A 25,970-nucleotide genomic window follows, 5' to 3' on the forward strand; every position below is an offset into this window, starting at 1 on the left:
ATTGTATTTTCCTGAATAGTGTCAATAAAAAATATTGACAAATATTTCATTTTAAACCAAACATCTAAATAACTAAATCATTATCCTTACTTATAGCTGATTATCTTAGCACCTTTGCTGATCAGAGTTGACGATGTGGATTTAATCCCTCTGTGGACTAATTAACCACATAAAACTCAAACCCAAGTCAAGCATGCTTTTAAAAGTAGTGTCTGAGTGAGATAATATGTTAGGAAAACTTTAGTTTCTCTACTCAAAAAACAAAAACAACTTAGAAGGATTTCAATGTAGTATAGCATCTTTGGGACTTCCCTCATAGCTCAGTAGGTAAAGAATCTGCCTGCAATGCAGGAGACCAGGGTTAAATTCCTGGGTCGGGAAGATCCTCTGGAGAAGGAAATGGCAACCCACTCCAGTATCCTAGCCTGGAGAATCCCATGGACAGAAGAGCCTGGCAGGCTACAGTCCATGGGATCGCAAGAGTCGGACATGACTTAACAACTAAACCATCACCGTAGCATCTTTGCTTTTGTATATGAATAACAACACATTCATACTTATATACTGTCAGCCAGTAAAATCAGACAAAAAAACACACAGCACTAATTAAGCTATTTCACTCATTGTATGCAAGGGTCTAACAGGCTGGACAAAGCACTCTGCAGACAAAACTGCAACCAGAATTTAAAAAGCCAAATAGAACTCACAGGAGCAGCTTTAGTAGGCACAAAGGAGTCAATGTCCTTCTTGATGATTCTGCCATCTGGTCCTGTCCCTGGAGGAAACACAGAAATACCATGTACGGGAGAGTGAACCACTGATTCCTCAAGGAGATCAGCACTGTGATCCGGAAGCACAAGTTCCTAGAGGTTCTCTACCACAGACCCTCTGAAGGGGCCACTGCCTCAATCATGCCCCTTAAACATTTCTCTAAAAAATACCAGCTTCGGTCACCTCCTCTTGGTTAGCTCCAAAACACCCTTTCTTAACTCTGAAAAGATCTCATTTGGGTTCTACATTCACTTCATGTTAAAGAACTATCTTTCTACAGACATGGTAACAATTATTTTGAACAAACCAGATCAATTTTTTTTCCGTGAAATAGCATGAATAACTTTCAGATGCAATGATCTCATCTTTTAGACTCATTCAATCCATATTTGTCTCCATCATTCACAACTTTCTCATAGCAGCCAAGGCTCTATACTGGCTTATGTTAGAGATTATGAAGGAAATAGCCATCATGTTGCACATGAGAAAAAATCTTCAGAGTTCCCTCAACAGGCTTAGTTTTACTTTCATTCAGTTTGTTTCCTCCTCCCATTCATGGCCTCTTAGGTTTAACATTACACCTAAGTAGAAAATTCTGAATCTTAATTCTAAGGAGATTCAGTATTAAAATACCCTTTACCCTTGCCCACTTCTAAAAAAATTTGGTCAAATTGATTCATCTTCCTCCAAAGAAGACAGTTCACCCCAAGTCCTCTCCTTCATTATGAAAACTGGTTGGATAAGACTGTGTATCCCTACCAGGAGCCAGAACAGAGGCGGCAGCACACCTATCAGATCCCCTCCTCATAAAGGACAGAAACCATAGCCATCCCTGCAGCCAAGGCTGATCTCAGCCCTGTCGTTCCTCAAGATGAGGAAACTGCAGAACCACCTGTCTTATGCTAATCTTCAGCCACCCATAAGAACTCCCTCTGAGGAGTTGGTAGAAATCTTTGAAATTCTTTTGCTTATCTCCCTAGGAAGGCATAACAGATCATCATAAGGCAGTATAGTACAAAGGGAAGAACACTAGAGTAGGAGTGAAAAATGTAAGGCTGCTGTCAAATATAAACTAGACAGATGACTACAGTCACTTAATGTCATCTGCTCTTTAGTCTCATCTAGGATAGATTATCATACCAGCCCCTGCTGATGGGTCTGTCACGAAGATAAAATGGAACAGTGACGTGAAAATGCTCTACATCAAAGAAATATAAACCATAACGTGGGTAGCTCTGAGACAAATAAAACTCTGAACATCAGGGTTTAGACTTTCAAAACAACTTCCCCCAAAATGATCACATTTTGGTCAAATTTAGTGAGCAACCGGTCCCTTGGGAAGGGGGTAGGGATGAGGATTGGAGATGGAGTGCAAAACCAATGGCCAATGATACAATCCGGCTTTCCAGGTGGTGCAGTGGTAAAGAATCCACCTGCTAATGAGGGAGAGGCAAGAGATGTAGGTTCGATCCCATGGTCAGGAAGATCCCCTGGAGAAGGAAATGGCAACCCACTCCAGTATTCTTGCCTGGAAAATTTCATGGACAGAGGAGCCTGGCGGGCTCAAAGAATCGGACGTGACTGAGCAACTGAGCACACACATACAATGGTTCAATCAACCACGCCCCTATAAAAATAAAAACTCCTGAACCAGACCTGGAAGGCTTCTGGGTTGGTGCACTTATTAACAAGCCAAGGGGGTGGTGCTCCCCGCAGAGCACCCATACTCTCTTATGCATCTCTCCCATTTGACTGTTCCTGAGTTGTATCTTTTATAATAAATAGGCAACAGTAAAGTGCTTTGCTGAGTTCTGTGAATCATTCTAATGATTATCAAACCTGAGGAGGGGGGTCTTAGGCATTTCTGGTTTATAGCCCACAGTAAAGAAATATGGGTGGTCCCCAGGACACACAACTGTCCCCTGAAATGAGGGCAAACTTGTGGGACTGGACCCTTAAACCTGTGGAGTCTGATGCTAACTCTGGAGAGTTAGTGTCAGAATAGGATTGAACTGTTGGTTACCCGGGTGGTGTCACAGAACTGACTGATGGTCTGGAAAAATATCATTACGTGTTAGACTTGGTGTCAGAAAACACTAACTGCTGATCCTCTCAGCTCACTTATTTTAAACCATTCCTTCCACCCACTGCAAAATTTCTTCCACTTCATCAAGACTGACTCCTCCACTCTCATCATCTGTTGTCAGCCTCCTGTCTTCACGTCCTCCTCACCCAGGCTACACGCTATGGATCATTGTTACCATCACTGTCTGGGCAAGCTCTGTAACACAGGCCTTCTCAGTGCCAGCACCAGAGTAGCTTAATATTGCTGGGAGAAGGAAGTACACACCTAGCTGACTGACCTCACTATAAATCAGAGACATAAATCTAAAACAGACTCACAAAACTACCCAGAAGATAAACTGTTTCTCCTGAAGTCACTTTCACAATCTCTGAGAACAGTATTTCACAGTCTCTCTAACCTCAAACCTTTCCACACTAACTCTACAGCAGGTCACCTCATTTGATACTTTTTTGGCCATGCTGAGCAGCTTGCAGGATCTGTTCCCCAACCAAGGATTGAACTCGGGCCACAGTAGTGAAAGCACTAAGTCCTACCCACTAAACCACCAGGGAACTCCTTGCTCACTTTATATTTTACTGAACAAATAGCAGCAACCAGAGAGGTTCATCCTCATCTGTTGCCACCAAAACTATAAAACCACCCCATATCCTCTTCCCTCCAATAAAAAGACAAACTAAAAAAAAACAAACAAAAAAACAGACAAACTGTCCTAATACCTACCCGAGAGCAATCTCATCCCCTTTTGCTTTCTCAGAACTTTGTTCCTTGCCAAATTATTCTGCATCATCAATTTATCCCTTTCAATTAGACCATTGGTTCTCAACAAGGCAATTTTGCAGTTTTGCCAGGGGGGCATCTGACAATGTTTGAAATGTTTTTTAGTTGTTACAAGTGGGGGATGCTACTACCCTGTAGCGAGTAAAGCCAAGGATGCTACTAACATGCTACAATGCAGAGGAACCCCACCCTCACTCCACCAAGAAGAACTGTTATTCAGTCACTAAGTCACGTCTAACTCTTCTGCCACCCGATGAACTGCAGCACGCCAGGCTCTTCTGTCCATAGGTTTTTCCAGGTAAGAATACTAGAGTGTATTGTCATTTCCTTCTCCAGAGGATCTTCCTGACCCAGGGATTGCAACCGTGTCTCCTGCACTGGCAGGTGGATACTTAACCACTGAGTCACCAGTTCAGTTCAGTTACTCAGTCATGTCCAACTCTTTGCGAACCCATGGACCACAGCACACCAGGCCTCCCTATCCATCACCAACTCCCAGAGTTTACTCAAACTCATGTTCACTGAGTCGGTGATGCCATCCAACCATCTCATCCTCTGTCGTTCCCTTCTCCTCCTGCCTTCAATCTTTCCCAGAATCAGGATCTTTTCCAATGAGTCAGTTCTTTGCATCAGGTGGCCAAAGTATTGGAGTTTCAGCTTTAGCATCAGTCCTTCCAATGAATATTCAGGACTGATTTCCTTTAGGATGGACTGGTTGGATCTCCTTGCAGTTCAAGGGACTCTCAAGAGTCTCCTCCAATACCACAGTTCAAAAGCATCAATTCTTCAGTGCTCAGCTTTCTTTGTAGTGCAACTCTCACATCCATACATGACTACTGGAAAAACAATAGCTTTGATTAGATGAACCTCTCTTGGCCAAGTACTGTCTCTGCTTTTTAATAAGCTGTCTAGTTTGGTCATAACATTTTTTCCAAGAAGCAAGCGTCTTTTAATTTCATGGCTGCAGTCATCAGCTGTAGTGATTTTGGAGCCCCCAAAAATGAAGTCTGTCACTGTTAACACTATTTCCCCATCTATTTGCCATGAAGTGATTGGATCAGATGCCATGATCTTAGTTTTCTGAATGTTGAATTTAAGCCAGCTTCTCACTCTCTTCTTTCACTTTCATCAAGAAGACGCTCTTTAGTTCTTCACTTTCTGCCATAAGGGTAGTGTCCTCTGTGTATCTGAGGTTATTGATATTTCTCCCAGCAATCTTGATTCCAGCTTGTCCTTCATCCAGTCCAACATTTCGCATGATGTACTCTGCATACCAATTAAATAAGCAGGGTGATAATATACAGCCCTGACGTACTCCTGTACTGATATGCAGCCAGTCTGTTGATCCATGTCCGGTTCTAACTGTTGCTTCCTGACCTGCATACAGATTTCTCAGGAGGCAGGTCAGGTGGTCTGGTAATCCCATCTCTTTCAGAATTTTCCACAGTTTGTTGTGATCCACAGTCAAAGGCTTTGGCACAGTCAATAAAGCAGAAGTAGATGTTTTTCTGGAACTCTCTTGCTTTTTCTGTGATCCAAAAGATGTTGGCAATTTGATCTCTGGTTCCTCTACCTTTTCTAAATCCAGCTTGAACATCTGGAAGTTCATGGTTCACATACTGTTGAAGCCTGGCTTGGAGAATTTTGAGCATTACTTTACTAGCGTGTGAAGTGAGTGCAGTTGTGCAGTAGTTTGAGCATTCTATGGGACTGCCTTTCTTTGGGATTGGAATGAAAATGACCTTTTCCAGTCTTGTAGCCACTGCTCAGTTTTCCAAATTTGCTGGCATATTGAGTGCAGCACTCTCACCGCATCATCTTTTAGGATTTAAAATAGCTCAACTGGATTTCCATCACCTCCACTAGCTTTGTTCATAGCAACGCTTCCTAAGGCCGACTTGACTTCACATTCCAGGATGTCTGGCTCTAGGTGAGTGATCATACCATCATGGTTATCTGGGTCATGAAGATCTTTTTTGTATGGTTCTGTGTATTCGTGCCACCTCTTCTTAATATCGTTTGCTTCTGTTAGGTCCACACCATTTCTATTCTCTATTGTGCCCATCTTTGCATGAAAAGTTCCCTTGGTATCTCTAATTTTGAAGAGATCTCTAGTCTTTCCCATTCTATTGTTTTCCTCTGTTTCTCTGCACTGATCACTGAGGAAGGCTTTCTTATCTCTCCTTGCTATTCTTTGGAACTCTGCATTCAGATGGGTATATCTTTCCTTTTTTTCTTTGCTTTCCACTTCTCTTCTTATCATAGCTGTTTGTAAGGCCTCCTCAGACAACCATTTTGCCTTTTTGCATTTCTTTTTCTTGGGGATGGTCTTGATCAATGCCTGCTGTACAATGTCACAAACCTCCATCTATAGTTCCTCAGGCACTCTGTCTATCAGATCTAATCCCTTGAATCTATTTGTCATTTCCACTGTATAGGTATAAGGGATTTGATTTAGGTCATACCTGAATGGTCTAGTGGTTTTCCCTACTTTCTTCAATTTAAGTCTGAATTTGGCAATAAGGAGTTCATGATCTGAGCCATAGTCAGCTCCTGGTCTTGTTTTTTCTGATTGTATAGAGCTTCTCCATCTTTGCCTGCAAAGAATATAATCAATCTGATTTTGGTATTGACCATCCGGTGGTATCGATTTGTAGGGTCTTCTCTTGTGCTGTTGCAAGAGGGTGTTTGCTATGACCAGTGCATTCTCTTGGCAAAACTCTATTAGCCTTTGCCCTGCTTCATTCCATACTCCAAGGCCAAATTTGCCCATTACTCCAGGTATTTCTTGACTTCCCACTTTTGCATTCCAGTCCCCTATAAAGAAAAGGACATCTGTTTTGGGTGTTAGTTCTAGAAGGTTTGTAGGTCTTCATAGAATTGTTCAACTGCAGCTTCTTCAGCATTATTGGTTGGGGCACAGACTTGGATACTGTGATATTGAATGGTTTGCCTTGGAAACGAACAGAGATCATTCTGTCATTTTTGAGATTGCATCCAAGTACTGCATTTTGAACTGTTTTGTTGACTATGATGGCTACTCCATCTCCTCTAAGGGATTTTTGCCCACAGTAGTAGATATAATGGTCATCTGAGTTAAATTCATCCATTCCAGTCCATTTTAGTTTGCTGATTCCTAAAATGTCAGTGTTCACTCTTGCCATCTCCTGTTTGACCACCTCCAATTTGCCTTGATTCACAGACCTAATATTCCAGGTTCCTATGCAATATTGCTCTTTACAGCATCGGACTTTACTTCCATCACCTGTCACATCCACAGCTGGGCGTTGTTTTTGCTTTAGCTCTATCACCTCATTCTTCCTGGAGTTAGGTCTCCACTGATCTCCAGTAGCATACTGGGCACCTACAGACCTGGAAAGTTCATCTTTCAGGGTCCTATCTTTTTGCCTTTTCATACTGTTCACAGGGTTCTCAAAGCAAGAATACTGAAGTGGTTTGCTACCAGAGAAGCCCACAAACAAAGAATTATCTGGTCAAAAATGTCAGCAGTGCCACAGCTGAGAAACTACACTAGGCCTGTTCTACCACCACTCATTTTTTAAAGCCCTTTCTTGAGCCCATATCCTCCCAAAAGGTACATTTCTATTTCTGTGCCTTCCTTCACAGCAAAAGCTCTTGACTAAGTTGTCAACAATGCTATCTCCACTTTTTCATTCACTTTTCACTTTTCATCCTGTCTAAACTGTCACTGCATGTATGTTTTGAAGTCGCTATTGTTGAGTCCTCATATCCAATCCTTGACTAAGTTCTGTTGATTCTGCCACAAACGTTATGTTGATGCTGCCCATTTCTTTCCATTTCTATTCTCATCACCTTTGTGTAAACCACCGACTCCAGCAACATCTTAACAGACACTTTTGCTTTCATTTAATCCATTTGCACAGAGCAGCCAAAACAATCTTTTAAAAATATAAATGATTTTATGCCACTTCTTCATTTTAATCTTTCAATGGCTTCCTGCTCTACTTGAAATAAAATTCAAACTCCATCATAACCTGTAAAGTCTTTTATGTTCTTACCCCTGAGTTTCTTTCTGTCCTCATTCCCTACCACTTTGCTCACTATGCTCCATTAACACTGGCTTCCTTTCTTTGCCTCAAACACACCAAACTCTCTCCCCTTCAGGCTGGTCTTTGCCCAGAATGCTTCTCCTGTGGTTCTTCACATGGTTGGCTCATAGCTGACTCCTCCTCATCTTTCAGATCAGATCAAATTTCACCTCGTCAAAAAGATCTTCCCCAACCATCCTGTCCAAAAGTGGTCATGCATGCATGCGTGTGCTGTGCTGAGTCGCTCAGTCGTGTCTGACTCCTTGTGACCCCATGGATTGTTGGGATCCTCTGGCCATGAAACTGTGCAAGCAAGAATCCTGGAGTGGGCTGCCATTTCCTATTCCAGGAGACCATCCTGACCCAAGGATCGAATCCGTGTCTCCTGTACTGGCAGGCAAACTCTTTACCACTGTGCCACCCGGGAAACCCATGACACAGAGGTCCCCTGTTTGTTACTCACCAGCATAACACTTGGTTTACTTTTTTGTTAGCATTCAAATCATATTATTTAATAAGCTATTATTACCACCATAGCTAATTAATTACCTATATGTGCTTCCTACATACAGGCACTGTTACTAATGTATTTAATCCCAACAAGCTATAAAGTTTTATTTCTATATACAAATAAAGAAACTGAGACAGCAAAGGGAACACACCTAGTGTTCGACAGAGCTGGGGTTTAAATCTAAGCATTCCAGCTCTAAAGCCAATACTCGTAACTACTGTGTTATAATCCCCCTCCATTCACTTCTTTATTGTCTGTCCCATGAACAATTTGTAACTTTTTTCAAAAGGATGCACAGACAGTACTCAATGAATATTTGTTTAAATAAATGAATCACTTAACTCTAACTGCATAAGAATACTGAGATTTTTTTCCACATAAATATTTCCTAAGACAGCAAGTATCACTCAATATCCAACAAATGGTCCTCATTTACTTGTTTAAATTCTTCAGATATAATTATTAACCCAGTCCTTCCTCCCCTTAAAAATGTTTTCCAACTTAAATTGCTATCCCTAATCATACATACATGAAGAATGGCAATATGTTAGTGAAACGACATTAAGATGGAAAAAAGGATCTTTTCACAAGAATTCTCTGAGGTAAAACAGTGATAACTTCTGTCCCCATATCTTTGGCAACTGGCTTGCTTTCAAACCATAAAAACAACAGGCTCCAGACAGTGATAACCAATGATGTTTGCTCATAGCTGGATAACTGGAGAAGTAGCCATTATTTTGAATAATTAAAGATGGCAGAACATCAAAACAGAAGGAAGTATAGGGTAATGGGAAAAATACAGATTCTAAAATGAAACAAATCTAGATTCGAATTGCAACTTCATTGCTTAACAGAATAAGAGATCTTTCAAGAGTCTATTTTCCTATCCAAAGTTCAAGTGTTATGCAAATTAAGCCTGGTAATTAAATGACTGGCACAGAGTACTAGCCATAGAACCAAGCTCCAGGAATAGTAACTCCTCCCACCCCTTTCTAAAGTATATTAACTACCTTACATTAAACTTTAGCTTAAAACATTTAAATGCCAGCCAATAATAATAATGTGAACAAAATTAATATGTATGGAGTATACTATATTCTAGATACTGTTCTAAGCCCTTCACTTATTTTATTGGAAACTATTATCTCAGTTTTACAGATGGAAAAACAGATAAAGTAATTCATCAAAAGACATTTTACATAGAAAGTGATAAAGCCAGGATTAAACCCTAGATGGTCTGATTCAAGAGCCCATGCTCTCATCACTAAGCTACACGTTCTCTTTGGGAAGGAAAAGATGAGTAAGACATTTTCCTTTGCCCTCAATAGGTGTTAGTTCAGTTTTATATGAATTTTATTATTTTAAGTCATTTCAAATCATCCCAACTTCATGTTGTGTTTTGAGTATTGCTACATTCACTCAGCCTAGCACTAATACAGATTTCTTATTACATAATCAAGTACTATAACCCAACTTTGCTGAACACATCATATTTTCACCAACAATTAAGCAGTTCCCATTAACAGAAAATGAAAAAAGCTATCTAAATTATACAGGTAGATCTTAGACAGACCAAGTAAAGCACAATAAGTTTTCCTACTCTGCTAGTTCCCTCCCTCATCCTTCTCCCTACTTTTCCAGATAAGACAGCTCTATATATTAATAGTTGCAGTTGTACTCTCGGGTCATAAGGAGGAAACTCAATTTTAGTAAAACTCCATTCCATAGAAACAGACATACCTTTTACTTGTGTAAGGTCAATCCCTTTCTCTGCTGCCAACTTCTTTGCAAGTGGGCTGGCGAACACTCTTCCCTTTGGTCCAGCTGGAGCAACTGGCCGGGGGGCTGAAGGTGGAGGGGCTACAGGTTGGGGCATTGGAGGAACAGGGGCTGCCTTTTGAAAAAAGTTACAAATTGTTAATTCACCACTGCAAAGACTGACCTGAAAGATTAAGAGCTTATAGTTTATTAAGTCAAACCTATTTTAATAATATAACTTTCATCTTTTTTCCAAAGGTCAAATGCTCATTTTTCTTGCTTAACCAACATAATACAGCAATATGAATACAATAACATTATTTTAACAAAGACAGAACAAAGTCAAGTTCTCTAAGTCCATGATTAATACAGAGAGGCACTGAATTTAATTCTGGTGACCAGTATATAACATCCTTATAGCCTTTCTTCACTTTAATCTCTTGTCTCTATTTTCTTGTCCCTTTTTTATTCTCATTCTCTTATATCATCTACATGGTTTTTACTTAACCTACTTCCAAAATAATAAATTATTCTGGAAGGTTCCATGTTGAAAACACATTAAAAAAATAAGCCAATACTACTACTTGCCAGCTCCCCATAAATGTATGGAAGTCAGAAATCAAAGTTTTCTCTGACAGAACTGTGTACCTAGTCTAAACTCACATGTTTCTACACCTGCAGAAGCCTTATAGTGTTATTTCTGCCTGGAATTCATGAGTTCATGTTATAGGTATATAGCATATGGTGGTGGTTTAGTCACTAAGTCATGTCCGACCCTTGAGACCCCATGGACTGTAGCCTGTCAGACTCCTCTGTCCATGGGATTCTCCAGGCAAGAATACTGAAATGGGTTGCCATTTCCTTCTCCAGGGGATCTTTCTGAGTCAGGAATCAAACCCAGGTCTCCTGCATTGCAGGCCGATTCTTTATTGACTGAGCTACGAGGGAAACCCTGGTATATAGTATATAACAAAAGACTAAATTCTATGCAAAATAAGCCATTTATGTCAAGATTCCCATATGTTACAAATATAACCTTGACCTACTATAATATGTGAATACCAAGAGGACTGACAAAAACTACAAATTCTATAGAAAATGGGTGACAAAGCATTACCTTCCATATGTGTATCTACACCTAAAGCATAAAAAGAACAAGTCACCTCAGCTTTGTTCTCAACAAGACTCAAGAAAGCAGGAAAAAAAAAAATTACAAGAATCAAACTATTGACCAGTATGTGAACAGTGCAGTCCTATGCACCTTGTAAACCTCCATAAATGTTAACTATCTCCTTCCTGAGTCACAGACTCTTAGCACTGGAAGGAACCCAGAATATCACCCCTTAATTTTGAGATGAATAAGGTAAGCGTTCCCTCAATTCTAGAAGCATACCTACCGGAGATGGGATAGGTGGTGGTGCCGGTGGTTTTAAATCAGTTACTTCGGCGGGCTGGTAGTCAGCAAACGCGGGTATATCTGCCTCTCTCTCTACAATGATACAGAGCGGGGCCCCTAGAGGGACATCGCGTGTGCCTTCTGGGATCAGGATTTTTGCGAGGTAACCTTCCTCCTGTACTTCAAAACCTTAAATGGAAAGAAAAAACCACTGTGGAACTTAAAGGCCTTTACTAGCCTACCAAATTCAAAGCAGAGTTTTCAAGTAAAAGGTTCTTCAAAGTAGCTATATAACCTTTTGGAGCTATTTAACCTGTGTCTCAGCCTCTTTACCTACAAAATGGGAACAACAGTACCTACCTCACAGGGCTATTACAAAAGTTAAGTGAATTAATATCTTCCAAACACTTGGAAATAGTACCTACTGGTGGCTCAGACAGTAAAGCATCTGCCTACAATGCGGGAGATCCAGGTTCGATCCCTGGGATGGAAGATCCCCTGAAGAAGGAAATGGTAAACCACTCCAGAACTCTTGCCTGGAAAATCCCATGGACAGAAGAGCCTGGTAGGCTACAGTCCATGAGGTCGCAACGAGTCAGACATGACCGAGCAACTTCACTTCACAAAGTAAATACTAATAAATATTTGTTAAGTAAAACCCCAAGAGGTTACATAGTGGTTAGTTCTGAATGTTTTCTTTAAAACATCTCCAAGGGCAGCCCTATGCAGACCCACAAGTCTCCCAAGATGGCATCAGTTGTACTGCTCAAGAACAGAACCACATGGTTGTTAAATTAGAAGAGCTACTACAGTTGATAGTGCTGCATCTTTGGAACTTTTTTGAAGAGGGCATACTTGGTATTACACCAACTATTTCAGTATGAAGAAACACAGCATTACTAGAGAGCCAGTGGTGTTGACAGCTTTACTCAGCGACTGCTTTTCCCTCTGGCTGCACCATGTAGCTTGTGGGATCTCAGTTTCCCCACAAGGGATTGAACCCCGGGCCCTCGGCAGGGAACCACTGGACCACCAGGGAATTCCCAGCTACTGCTTTTTTTTAATAAGGAACTCAAATACGAAGGATTCCAAAAGTAAAACTAGAAGGAGCCACAGCAGAGGACATCTTTTGCATTCTAGACCTTCGCTTCCTGTTGGGATGTGCCTCTCCCTGACCAACACATCTTTGATGAATCCTTTTATTTCCCAGCTGAGAATTAAAATCCAATACAAGACTTATCAAAAGAAAAGGCTCCAAGGCCCCTACAGAGTTTAGAGTTTGACCAAGGTTAATACTTCTCCAGTGACCAGTTTCTAGAATACCACTCTCCACAGCAACACAGGTAATCAAGTTAAAATGCAAAGCAGATCTATCTTTGCCAGGGCTTTTCTGTTTCTTTCTTCTTAACAACCTTTTTAACAAACAGAATAGGGACTTCCCTGGTGGTCCAGTGGTTAACAATCTGTCTTCCAAAGCAGGGGACATGGGCTCGATCTCCAATCAGGAAACTAAGATCCCACATGCCACAGAGCAACTAAGCCTGCCACTGCAACTGCTGAGCCCGTGAGCTCTAGAGTCCATACTCTGAAACAAGCCTGAGCTCTGCAACAAAGACCCGGGCAGCCAAAAAACAAACAAACAAGAACGCTTTCCTCTAATAAAATTTTATGGGGGGAAGCACTATATGCTAAAAGATAAAACAGAGTCATAAGTGAAGGAGGGGAGCAAGGAACAGTAGAGTCCGGCTCTCTAAGTCTCCTTTACCCCAAGGCGCTTTCAAGGAATCATGAGGTGTGAAGGACAAAATCTGAAAAAGACCGCTGCAGAGGATGCCCAGAAGCTCCTACTGCATCTTTGAGGACTGGACAGAAAAAATATATATTTATCTACAGATATCCAGATACAGTATGGCAAATATTAATTGTCTACAGGTTTTTTTTTTCTGAGCATAAAAATAAATCAGATAGTCAATAAAAGGAAATGTGATATGGTATCTGAACAGGTAATATATACATTTCATCAGTCATTCTCATATACAAAAACAATCTAAACCCTACTTTCAAGTTTTCCCTCAAAGTCATCTGAATTTCTTCAGGATTTTCCTGCCTTTGATGCTATTTTCTATTTCCTCTTTTTTTCCCCTTGCCCAGTGTGAAGAATGTCAGTTTGGATACAGCTTCTCGGTAACATAAGGCTTAATAAGCAAACTCTGGCCTAAAAATTATCTCCAAGCTGATACATGCTTGATTCAATGAGAGTGTAGTATGGAACCGACAGATCCAGCTATGCAACACTTCTGTTTATGAAAATACTCTGTACCAGGAAATTAATCCCAAGAATTAAAATTTTTCATGTTATCGCTCACTCATTATAGGATAGGATGGCAATCCTCTTCCCTCACTGGAAAACTCAGTGTCTCAACCATTAAGAGCTGAAGAAATCTCACCTATAGTGGCCTTGTCAGTCTCTATCTCTGCCAATAAATCTCCTTCATTTAGCTTCTCACCCACTTTTTTTTCCCATCTCTGAACTGTGCCCATGGTCATGGTGGGAGAGAGGGCAGGAAGAACCACCTGTAGAAACAAACACATTTTATTATTACTCAACACCAGGAAGCTTCTGACACAATGGCACTCAGGCAAGCAAATAGTTTTATGGAATGACAGCAACTATGACAATCCAAATTCCCATCTGCCTGCTGCACCCACAGCAGCAAAAGCCTCGTGCCTCAGTAGTGTCCCTACAGGTAAATCCTTCAAAGCTCAAGCTTTTATAGTGCCAATGATACTCTGACCCACCCTCCAAAGTTAAAAACCATGGGCAGAGGGGAAAGATTTCTTTCTAGATGGCTAAAATTAATTCCTCAACAATATCTAAACACAGAACATCTTTTCATCTTTCTTAATACTTAAATTAAGCTAGAGGCTTTTCCTCTTCATAGAATGACCTCAGTCCAGATTTTTCCACTAAAATTTTACTGTGTGCTTTATTGAAATCTACCTTTTCATTCAGAGGAGACTGAATTTCTCCCAAACTCCCTGGATACCTTTTTAAATTTTTAATAATTTATTTTTCTCTGCACTGGGTCTTCATTGCTGTACATGGGCTTTCTCTAGTTGCAGTGAGCAGGTGCTATGCTCCAGCTACGGTGCACAGGCTTCCCATCGGAGAGGTTCCTCTTGTTGCAGAGCATGGGCTCAAGGCACGCAGGCTCAGTAGTTGGGGCTGGTGGCTTCGAGAGCACAAGCTCAGGAGTTGTGGCACTTGCATTCAGTTGCTCTTCAGCATGTGAGCATCCTCCCAGACCAGGGATTGAACCTGTGACCCCTGCAGGCAGATTCTTAACCAGTGGACCATTAGGGAAGTCCCTGCCAGGAACTTTTTCAAGATAAAAAACTAATATCAAAAATTGTTTGGGACATCCCTGGTGGCCCAGTGATTTAGACTCTGTGCTCCCAATGCAGCAGGGCACAGGTTAATCCCTGTATGGGGAACTAAGATCCTGAATGCCATATGGCATGGCTGAAAAAAAAAACCCAAAACAACAACAAAAACCTGTTCTTAACAATAGTCACTTCCACCCAAGTAAAATCTAAAACAACAGATTAGCTAATCTAAATTAAAGACTGCTTCCCTATTTATATGGCTTATACATTCACTGAATTTGGATGCTCACTCAGTTATGGGTTTTGTTTGCTATCTTCTGAGTCTTTTGCATCTAATTAACATAAGAATTATGCTGAGAGAAAAAATCATTTTATTCGATGATGTCTCAGGAAGCTGTGGGGGGGAAAAAGTAAAACAAAACTTAGAACTCTTGACCTTCCCTGGTGGTCCAACGGTTAGGAATTGGCCTGCCAATTCAGAGGACACGGCTTTGATCCCTGGTCTGAGAAGACCCCACATGCCTTGGGGCAACGAATCCCATGTGCCACAATGACTGAGCCCATGCCCTAGAGCCCTCGAGGGGCAGCTACTGAAGCTCATGTACCCAGAGCTCATGCTCTGCAACGAGAGGTCATCACAGCGAGAAGTCCAAGCACCGCAACAAGAGACCAGCCCCCGCTCACCGCAATTAGAGAAAGCCTTCTCACGGCAATGAAAACCCAGCCCAGCCAAAAAAAATTTTTGTAACTTTTTTTTAATTAAAAAAAAAAAAAAAAAAAATTGCTGAATAGGATGGAATAGATCTGTGAACTGACCACCAGGAAAAATTTCATCATGAGTGAATGTTAATAAAAGACCAGGAAATAGAACATGATGCCCAAAGAAGAAAATTATTCCTATACAAAAATCTCTACAAATAAACTAAGAGAAGGAAAAGTTCTATTCTTAATCCTTTAGGAAAAAAACGCAGCTGGCTTTTATCCATTTCCAATATCCAAAACACACAAATATACATGGGATAATCCTAATAACTAATCAGTTTCTTAGAAACTGATTTAGTTAACAGAATCAACAGTATTTACCACCTTCAGCTTTGCTGTAATGCTGTTATACATGTCTGTGCTGAATTGCTCAGTCGTGTCTGACTCTTTGAGACCCCATGGACTGTAGCCCTCCATGTCCCTCTGTCCATGGGGATTCTCCAGGGAGTAATATTGGAGTAGATTACCATGCCCTCTTCCACATTATATATATCTATTTGACACTTATTCTTTATTGTTGCTGCTAAGTCACTTCAGTCTTGTCCAACTCTGTGCAACCCCACAGACAGTAGCCCACCAGGCTCCCCCGTCCCTGGGATTCTCCAGGCAAGAATACTGGAGTGGGTTGCCATTTCCTTCTCCAATGCATGAAAGTGAAGTCGCTCAGTCGTGTCCGACTCTTAGCGACCCCATGGACTGCAGCCTACCAGGCTCCTCCATCCATGGGATTTTCCAGGCAAGAGTACTGGAGTGGGGTGCCATTGCCTTCTCCGATTCTTTATTGTTAGTCTTTTCTAAATACTACTGGATTATTTCACTTACTCTGAGAAAACAGAACACTACATGTCAAGGAAAAACACTAATTGGGGGCTTTTATTCAATAGATAGCACTTGGTGCCTACTAAAAAAAAAAAAACAACTCTATTTATACAAGGAATAGATATAAGTGGGTTTCCCAGGTGGTGCTAGTGGTAAAGAACCTGCCTGCCAATGCAGGAGACATAAGAGACACAGGTTGGATCCCTGGGTTGGAAAGATCCCCTGGAGGAGGACATGGCTACCCATTCCAGTACTCCTGCCTGGAGAATCCCATGGACAGAGGAGCCTGATGGGCTACAGTCCATAGCGTCGCAGAATCGGACACGACTGAAGCGACTTAGCAAAGTACAGATATAAGTACAAATAATCCTCAAAATCCGACATGATATTCTTGAATGAAAAGTACCAAACATTATCCTACACTGAGGCAAAAAAAAGATTAAAAGAACTCTCCAAGCACACACATCTGGAAATAACCATTAAAAATAAATGTTGTCAATTTTCATATTGAAATCTGTTTACTTTCAGATGACAAAAACTAGCCAGGTTTAATGCCAGTTTCCAGGATGCGACTCATCTTTGGAAAATAATGAATAAATAATAAATTTTCTAGAGCAGACACCCAGAGGCTGAGGCTCACCTGCATGTGAGTAGGATACGAGCTACCAGGAGCCTGAGCAGAAGGTGCAGGTGACGGAGCGGCAGCGGCAGGGGCTGGTGCCGGGGCTGCTTGTGGGGCAGGTGCTGCTGAAGAATCCAGTGTGAAATTTTTAAAGGCTTCAACATCTTCAGGCCTAAGGAAAAGAAAGAATGCGTAAGTATAAGGGGGTTATAAAGCGGATTTATCAGCCTTAGAAGGCTTTAACTAACTCCTCAGTTCTGGGCTAAAATACTCCACTTGAGCACCTGACTTTCACAGATTCCCCCGGTACTACTCACTTTTCAACTGTGATACAGATGATTGCTCCAACTGGAACATCTCTGGTACCTTCAGCAACAAGGATCTTTGCCATGTAACATTCCTCCACACTCTCAAATCCAACAGTAGCTTTATCAGTTTCAACCTTTTAATACAAAAGCAGGAGCTTAGGCTTCTGCTGCCAGTATGAAGTTTATTAACTTGTGTCTAAAATCACACAGTTCAAAGTGAAGTAAGTCAGAAAAAGAAAAATATGTGAAATCTAAAATGGTACAAATGAACTTATCTACGAAATAGAAATGAACTCACAGAGAATAGACTTGTGATTGGGGGGTGGGGCAGGGATGGAACAGGATAAGATTTTGGGGTTTGCAGATGCAAACTATTACATATTGAATGGATAGCCACATGGTCCTACTATATAGCACAGGGAACTACATTTGGCATCTGTGATAAACCATAATGGAAAAGAGTATTTAACACAACATCATAAATCAATCATACAGCAATAAAAAAAAATCATACAGTTCAACAATGAAAATAAAGCCTCTATCACAGGTTTGAAAGAATTCCTATTAAAAATACTCAGGCTAAAAATCAGTTTGGTTAGCTGCTGCTAACTTGGCTAACCAATCTCTCATATCAAATTGTAAAAAACATCTAAATTTCTTAATGCATGCATGCTAAGTCACTTCAGTCGTGTCCGACTCTTTGCGACCCCATGGACAGCAGCCCACCAGGCTCCTCTGTTCACATAATTCTCCAGGCAAAAGGGATAATTACCCACTCAGATAGTTAATGCTCCGTTTAGCTAAGCTAGTCTCTTCTAACTCATTTCCAACTTACCTCTGCAATTAGTTCACCCTCATTGATTTTTTCTCCTTCCTTCTTTTCCCAGCGGGCTATGGTGCCTGCCTGCATTGTAGGGGACAGTGAAGGCAATGGAACCTAGAGGAGAAAAGGGAGAAATACTCAATTTTAAGAGCTACCTAACTCTCAATCTGGTGTAACACTTCGTTCAATTCAGACTAATTTAACGCTGAGTCTGAGTCCCTTCACACATTGGGCAATGGGCTTATAAAGGGATTTCCTAACATCAGAAGCTCTCAACCAGAAGGACAGGCCTCCCGCTCCAGTGTACTGGGTGGATCTAACAGCATGTCCTCAGCAGACATTCCACAGACCGTCCTAGGCTTGGCGCTCTTCTTTGAATGGAACCGGTCAGGAGAAGCAAGCCTGCAGCTCCTTCTTCAATGGAATAGGTCAGGAAAGGGAAGTTCAAGAGCTAGAGCAAAGCTGGGTAATGGAGAAGGGACACTGACAGAGTATACCTGGAGGGGGGCAGAGGCTGAGGATCACCAAGGCCTCTAAGGAAGGATCCCAAGCCAACAAGGCTGCCGTGAAGGACAACGGGATCCCGCGAAGGACAGGTTCCGGGGCTTACCTTCTGATGCGGGGGGAGGCTATACCAGCGGCGGCTAGGCGATCCCCAGAGCTGCAACAAGACGCGATTCCGCGGTGTGGCCCAAGAGACGGGGCTCCAGCCGCAGAGTGCCCGGACCCTGCCATACCCTGGGGTCTTGCTGCTGCAGCGAGCCAGAGCCAAGTCAGCCTGCGGGGTCACGCACGGAGCTCCCGGCTCCTCCCGAAAGGCCGTCCACCGAGCCCCGAATCCCGCCCGGGGGGCTGCATTCTGAGCCCGTCGCGCACAGACGCGCCACATAGTGCCTCGGACCCCACACCCCAAAACCAACGCCGTCTCCGGAGTGACCTCTCCAAGAGCAGCGCGGCGTTGCCGTCAGCCGCGCCGCGCGGCCGCAAGTTGTCGTAAAATGGGCTGCGAAGCCTCGCCCCACCCGCTCCGCGGACCGGAGAAGCGGTGAACGTCGGGTCTTCCTCCGGGAAATGAGGGGCTTAGGGTGACCCAGTGCGGGTCGGGGCGGCTACTATAGAGCGACGAGGGGCAGGGGCATTCCAGCAGGCCGAATCTGGGAGGATTAGGCGTGGGGAGGAGTGGAAGGTGGTGGGCTCGGTGGCGAAGCCTTCCCTGGGGCGGGGGGACAGGACCTGAGCGCCGTGACGGGCGCGGTCGAAAGGGAGGGCCCTAAAAAGGCGGCGAGAGCGGGACTGCGGGAGGTGAAGTGGTCAGAGGTGGGCTGAGGGGCGTGGCCCCGCCCTGAGGAAGGATGGGAGGGGGCTCCAGGCCCAGCCGGGCACCGGGAGCCTGCGGCCGAGGGCCGTCCGCGGGGGCATCTCTGCTCGCCCCCAGCCTCAGCACACCCTGTGGCCCCCAGGTTTGGGGTCTCGCTCCGCGCAGGCTGTACTGGGTGATAAAGATTCAAGTTCAGGTTTGTAGCCCAACAGGAAACGGGATGAATAGGTTTTCCAGTCAAATGGTGTGAAGGGCAGCTGAATGGAAGCTATATCCCCACATTTAAGAGTGCTATAGCAGGATTAAGCATCTACTCTGAAGAAAAAAAGCTTACAAAACAGATTTCCGATTTTAATTTGCCGTAGAATCCTTTCCAGTTATATTTGTTACACTTCTACTGCCGGGTTATCATCCTATAATTGGAAAATAATCTCATTTCGGAGCTGAGGGTGGCATTAGACTAGAAGGAAACGCGTGCTGTATTTACATCTCGTAAGTCCCCAATATACAGATGGTCAGAGAACATCAAGAACATAAGAAAACCAACATTTGAAAACAGGTTCAACTTTGCAGGTAATTAAACGTTTGGAAAAATAAGGCAGCTAGAAGGCACTATTTCATACCTAAATTTGAAACTTTAAGTTAAAAAAGTTTTTTTTACTATATAACAAAAAGAATTGGAAAAATCTAACTATCCAAAAATGAGGAAAAGATTAAACAAATACAGCTGTCTAACAATAATATGCAGGGAGTACAACTGAGAAACAGAATTCCCAGATTAAATGGAAAGGCATACTTGAAATAATATTAAAAGTGGAGCAATTATATTGTTAACAATTATGTAAAACTACTTATGAATAGCAATTGGAAGAAATAATGGAAGAATAATTGTGATTAGTGAAAGGGCTTAGACTATAAATTATTTAAATGTTTTAACAATTTTGAATTGGCTAAGATACCTTACTACAGTATTTCCACTCTGAATTTAATAACTGGTTCTAAATTACTTTAAGTTAGCCTTTGTATGAGATGATCTTCAGTTTGTTGTTCAGTTACTTAGGTAGTCTTACTTAAGCTTAAATTTTTACTTAACATTTTTTCATTTTTCTTTGCATAGCAAGTTCACATTTTGAATATACTTTTGACAGGTGTAGCTAAATCATGGGAGGGCATGGGTGAAACAGTCCAGGAGTGGTTAGTTTACCTCAGAGGTAAGCTGGGAATAATTAGGTTTCTCAAATAAGCCCCCTGAGACTTGTAGAATATTACTGATATAGAATGGGTGAGATGTAAAGAGGAATTAGTTGGCAGTGCAAGTTCTTTACATATTTAACATAATGATGGAGTAACCCGATTAAAATGGCTTGTGATTAATAGTTGAAAATAATGTAATTGGAAGGCAAATGAATGCACCCAGGGATAAAACTTTAGATATATAAAACCTTTAAAATAATAAATAAAGGCTAAGTTTTAGGAGAGCAGCTTTCAAATTAATTTGGAAGTTCTGGTTCTTTTATTTTATACATTTCTGAAAGCCTGTGTTTTTTGCTTTTGCACTGGAAACTGTTTTGTTATATTTAGAGTCTTGGGTTCTTACTTGTTTGCATATTTACATAAAATGTCAAAAGAAGTGCTAAATAAATTAATTCTCTTTGATTGTATAACCTATTTTGCACTTACACTAGAAATACCAGTAGTAATATCTGCAGCAATAAAGTAATCCTATCTCCACTCCCCAAGTAATGAGTAAACATGCTACCAAGGAGATCACTTGAGGAAATTTACTTTCACTAAATGTGAATGGCTTTCTTGATTAATTTCAGTTGATAATAAACACAAGTGAAAATTATGAATGGTATTTAGTTTGCAAACTCCATTTTATTCATAGTTTGTTTCTGCTTTTTTTTTTAAAACTAGTTCACAAATCTGGTACATACAGGCAGTTAAAACTGGTTATCACTTTGATAATCAGAAGCCTCTGGTATAACACAATCTTTATGAAAACGTAAAACAATACATGATAGTAATCTTTTCAAAAGCAATGGTTGCAAACATCCATGTTTCTAAGAAAATATAACTTTACATATATATTTTAAGCAAGCTATACCCTCTTACATAAATTCAGACAATAGAAGAAGTGTGCAATCATAATGCTTATTTTATGGGAAAAATGAAAATTTTTATAATTATGATCTAAATGTTTTAAGTAATTAGAGTCCTCTTGGATTGAATATAGGGCATAAAGATATCTTCCTTAATGTACAACCGTCCTGGTCAAAAAGGGCTGAGACTTTGGGTCAGTTGGTAGGATTGCCATTTCAGTACCAAGTAAATTTAACCTAAATTCTTTAGGTCGAAATTGTAAAATTTTCCAGTTCCAGCTACTTTAGTTAACAGTGAGAATGGTCTTCAGTTTTTAAATGAAGACTGTTTAAGGAATTGAACTTTTTATTAACTTAGTTTTTATGACAGGGTCATTTTTTTAATTGGGTTTAGAGATTATTTCATGAGCTCTAAACATTTCTAGTTCTTGAGTTTTCTCAAAGAAAGAACTTCACCAGTAGCAGGATGGACTGTCCCAACACAAATGCCAGCAGGGGGCAATACTCTTTAAGTCAAAAGCTCTCCTATATATCAAATAGGAGACAGTTCAAACCAGAATGAATCAGTGCACACTCCTCCTAGAAGGCTCCTCTGTTTAAAAACTGGAATGAGGATTACCAACACATTTTACAAAAACATACTGGCGTGCCATCCTGTAATGGGGGTGCTTCGTTATTACCCATGGTCTCTGAGGTTAATGAGCTATGAAATCAACTTAAGCTTTCTATGGAGGCACCAGGGCCACGCAGCTCCTTTTCCAAAGGACACAGAGATAAAAGACAAAGAAGGTAAAAGACTCTGAAAATTTTCTCTGATTTAATTTCCTCTGAAAATTTAAATTGACATAATAGTAAGAATGTTTGCTGAAAGAATACTGACAAGTAAAACTGATTTAACAGTCAAGATAAATTGTACTGAAAATACAATAACAAATTTTAGTCTGATAACCCTCATGCTGTCTTACAGCAAAACACTAGAATTCATGCAACAAAGAAACTGGTGACAGGAGGACTTTTCCTCCAGACTTCCTGGGGGGCAAAAAAAAAAAAGGCAAATATACTGTTTTCTTCTGTCTGCTTTTGTAATGAATTATTCTTGCTTTTAACTGACTTTCCCAAATTGTCCCAGTCATTTCTGATGAGAAATCATTCTTCAGTAGGAGGAAACCAAGTAAACTTATATGAAAGACATCAGGTGTCTTCTGAGTTCCTTCTGTCAGCCAAAGGAGCCATCGAGAGGTTCTGTAAAACTAACTCCACAACTGAAATGGCTGGTAGAACTGGAACAGGAGTTGTCATTAGTATACCTGTAATAAAATAAAGCTTGTTCTGAAACCACAAGGGCTGGTAAGAAGAAAAGAGCCTGTATAAAAGCTACTGCGTTCCCTAGAAAATGGATACAGTATACAGAATGTGAGACTATATAGAACTCACACTCAAGTTATAAAAATAGACATGGTTCTTGGACAAAAAGCAAATGAGTACAAAAGAATTCTCCAAACATGAACTATTTTTAAAAGACGCACCTATATAAAAAAACAAAATGTCATGTCAGAGCTCCAACAAGTAGTCTGTTGAAATGGCTGAAAAGGGGAGATGAACTTGAGACAGACAGGTCAAGAACCCAGATCTGTCTGACTCTTCTGCTTGGCAGTGTACATTGGTGATCACAGGCAGACTGCTTTGGAGACTGATATATAGATATACATATATATTTATAGTATATATTTATACTGATTATATATATATATATATCTAATTGGTTGAATGAATGAGAAAACTCAAGATACTAAGTAATCTCTGAAAGTTTAACTCTTTTAGCTTCTACACTTGACAATGTTGCACATGAGAAAGGATTCTAGGTTTTTTTCACCCAGAATCAACCCTGCCATTCACAACTCATGCCCCCATGGTTTCTATTGTGCCCTAAAGGATCAGCCTAGACTAAATATATAATAGAAAATAACTCTGGCCTTGACATCGAAGAGGGGCAGACCAGTAACTCATGCTCAGTACTTATAAATCACAAACACTGAAAGTAATGGTTTGTTTCCTTTCGACTGCAAAGGAGATGCCATGGGCTAAAGAAAAGTCATGAGAGAAAGAAAGTCAAGAAGATATGGGTAGCAGCACCTTTCCATACCCGCCTGGATTTGAAAGGAGATTTTCACTCCTTATTCCTTTCAAACACAAAGTTCATCAGTTAGAAGGGGGGGAACATGGCTCTAAAGTTAGAGAGTCCACAGAGAAAAACAAGCAGTACATGAAATACGCCTTCTGTGGGCTAAAGGACAAGTTGCAGAATCAGTTAAGATGCAAGAGGCAGTCCAAGGTCTTAATTATGGTTTCAGCATAGTACAGCACAATATGGGCAGCCCTTTTTCAATCCAATCAACAATTCAGCACCATCCACGTCCAGTCCAAAAAAATTCCTGAAGAGTGGGCTTTCATCTTTGGTACCACCTTCTGAGTTATTCTTGGTTTGCAATAGCTGCAAAGAAGCAAAAAAGCTGGTACCTCCACCTTGTCTGTGAGTACAAATGCTGGGACCCTGATTGCTGCAACCACTGAGGCCAGTTAAAATGAAAATAATACTGTAACACATAGGAGTGATGCATCCAGTTCCCATGTTCCAGATAATAGCAGCCATGCCCATAGAGGAGCGGGATCATCCATCCCCATTGGTTAAGGCCTTCGGTTTGTTGTCCGCAGAGTAGAGTAAAACAGTGTGTTCCCACGGACAAGGAACTCCAGAAGAACCCATGGTCTACTTTTGGACAGAGATTTTAGATACCACACATGCCAGGCACACAGAGAGGACTGGCCTATGGCTGTCACACTTAGACAAGCTTCTGTTTTGGCAGCACAAACTTCCTGGTGTATTCTGGTTTTAGTCCTCTTTCCTGAGTGAAGCAGCCTGGGTGTGCCAACTTCTGCAAGTCCCCAATCTAATACTCAGCATTAATTTTCTCCATGGTCTTCTTCTACCCAGGCCACAATTTTCCCTTCCCATCCAGGAATGGCATCATCATCGTGGAAAACCTAGAAAAAGGAAAAAAAAAGCCACCATGAAAAAAAATTAGAAGATAGGGAGTCCTGCTACACATCTGTGGTTGATAAAAAATGATCCCAAACAAAGGAAAGTGTAGGGGAAAGTCTTGAGTTAGAGCCTATGTCCCTTTGGTTTTCTCCCTAAAGTTATAACTGGTTAAAAAAAAAAAAAAAATATATATATATATATATATATATATAGCAACCCTTGAACAACAGAGACATCACCCACCCCCTTCCCTGCCCCGGCCCTGTGTAGTCAAAAACCCACATATAACTTCACAGTCAGCCCTCCATATCCACAGTTCTGCATCCTCAGATTCAACCAATGGCCGATCATATAATACTGCAGTATGTATTTATTGAAAAGCATCTGCATATAAGTGGATCCATGCAGTTCAAACCCATATTGTTCAAGGGTCAACTGTGCATGGTGCATATATGTATGATTTATATATACTTAGTTCCACATCTATGAAATGGTAAAAGCACCACTCTAGTACTGCTTTGCTCATAGAGATTTATAAGATTTAATAAATTATTAACCATAGAGCACTTTAAGCTTCTCAGAAGAAAGCAATACTATAAGCATTTGAAAGAGAAGGGAGAGAATAGTTAAAAAATAGAAGGGATGGGGAGGGAGGTGGGAGGGGGGATCAGGATGGGGAACATATGTAAATCCATGGCTGATTCATGTCAGTGTATGGCAAAAACCACTACAATACTGTAAAGTAATTAGCCTCCAACTAATAAAAATAAATGAAAAAAAAAATAGAAGGGAGAAAATTTTGGTCCCAGGCATTATAAAGAAAGGGTCAGAACAAAGGCTAATCTTAATATGTGTGTGTGCAGTCCTTTTCATTCATTTATTCATTTCCTAAGTCACTAATAGAACAAGGTTATTAAAACAGTCCAGTGAAGAATTTTTTTTTTTTTTTTTTTTTTTGGTGGTTGTGCCATGTGGTATGCAGGATCTTAGTTCCCCAACCAGGGATTGAACCTGTGTCCCTGAAGTAGAAGAGAGTCTTAATAACTCGACTGCCAGGGAAGTCCAGGTTAATAACTCGACTGCCAGGGAAGTCCAGGAAATCTTTACAAAATAAAAGATCAGCTTTTCCACTCTTTCTTTCTGCAACCACTATCAGAGCACAGAACTCTTAAAAAAAAAAAATGTTTCTGACAGATGTACTATAAAGTGTAGGCTAAGAAAATAGTCAAGGACTGAGAATAAGCATAAATGACTTTGCAGTATTTCCTCCTTTTCATTTTCTGAGAAACTACTACCACAATATACCGTTTCATATATTCATGCCAGTTTGTTTGTTTTGCTCTATACAGGAAGCAGAAAGTTTTCTAAGGTTTGGCTATAGAAAGAAAAAAAGACCCCAAAGCCAAGCTTTTCTTCAATG

General features: G+C 41.0%; 2 protein-coding genes across 6 annotated transcripts in view; both read right to left on the bottom strand.

Annotated features, from left to right (window-relative positions):
* DLAT (dihydrolipoamide S-acetyltransferase) overlaps positions 1 to 19,050 on the bottom strand; it is a 32,724-nt gene extending 13,674 nt beyond the window's left edge. The window contains exons 1-8 of the mRNA XM_020882221.2: positions 18,701 to 19,050; positions 18,103 to 18,204; positions 17,277 to 17,401; positions 16,978 to 17,131; positions 13,817 to 13,943; positions 11,371 to 11,558; positions 9,956 to 10,109; positions 708 to 775 (exon numbers count right to left, since the gene is read on the bottom strand). Of these exons, the coding sequence (XP_020737880.1) occupies positions 708 to 775; positions 9,956 to 10,109; positions 11,371 to 11,558; positions 13,817 to 13,943; positions 16,978 to 17,131; positions 17,277 to 17,401; positions 18,103 to 18,204; positions 18,701 to 18,979 (1,197 nt within the window). The 5' untranslated portion in view covers positions 18,980 to 19,050. The remainder of the gene's footprint in view (positions 1 to 707; positions 776 to 9,955; positions 10,110 to 11,370; positions 11,559 to 13,816; positions 13,944 to 16,977; positions 17,132 to 17,276; positions 17,402 to 18,102; positions 18,205 to 18,700) is intronic.
* A 2,216-nt stretch (positions 19,051 to 21,266) lies between these two features.
* The window catches only part of DIXDC1 (DIX domain containing 1), a 76,106-nt gene continuing 71,402 nt past the window's right edge, over positions 21,267 to 25,970 (bottom strand). For all 5 annotated transcript variants that reach the window (XM_020882218.2, XM_020882217.2, XM_070473585.1 and 2 more), the window contains one exon: positions 21,267 to 24,552. In XM_020882218.2, the coding sequence (XP_020737877.2) occupies positions 24,472 to 24,552 (81 nt within the window). In that variant the 3' untranslated portion in view covers positions 21,267 to 24,471. The remainder of the gene's footprint in view (positions 24,553 to 25,970) is intronic.

This window comes from Odocoileus virginianus, chromosome 10 (genome assembly GCF_023699985.2).
Source record: "Odocoileus virginianus isolate 20LAN1187 ecotype Illinois chromosome 10, Ovbor_1.2, whole genome shotgun sequence".
In the NCBI taxonomy this organism is placed as follows: domain Eukaryota; kingdom Metazoa; phylum Chordata; class Mammalia; order Artiodactyla; family Cervidae; genus Odocoileus; species Odocoileus virginianus.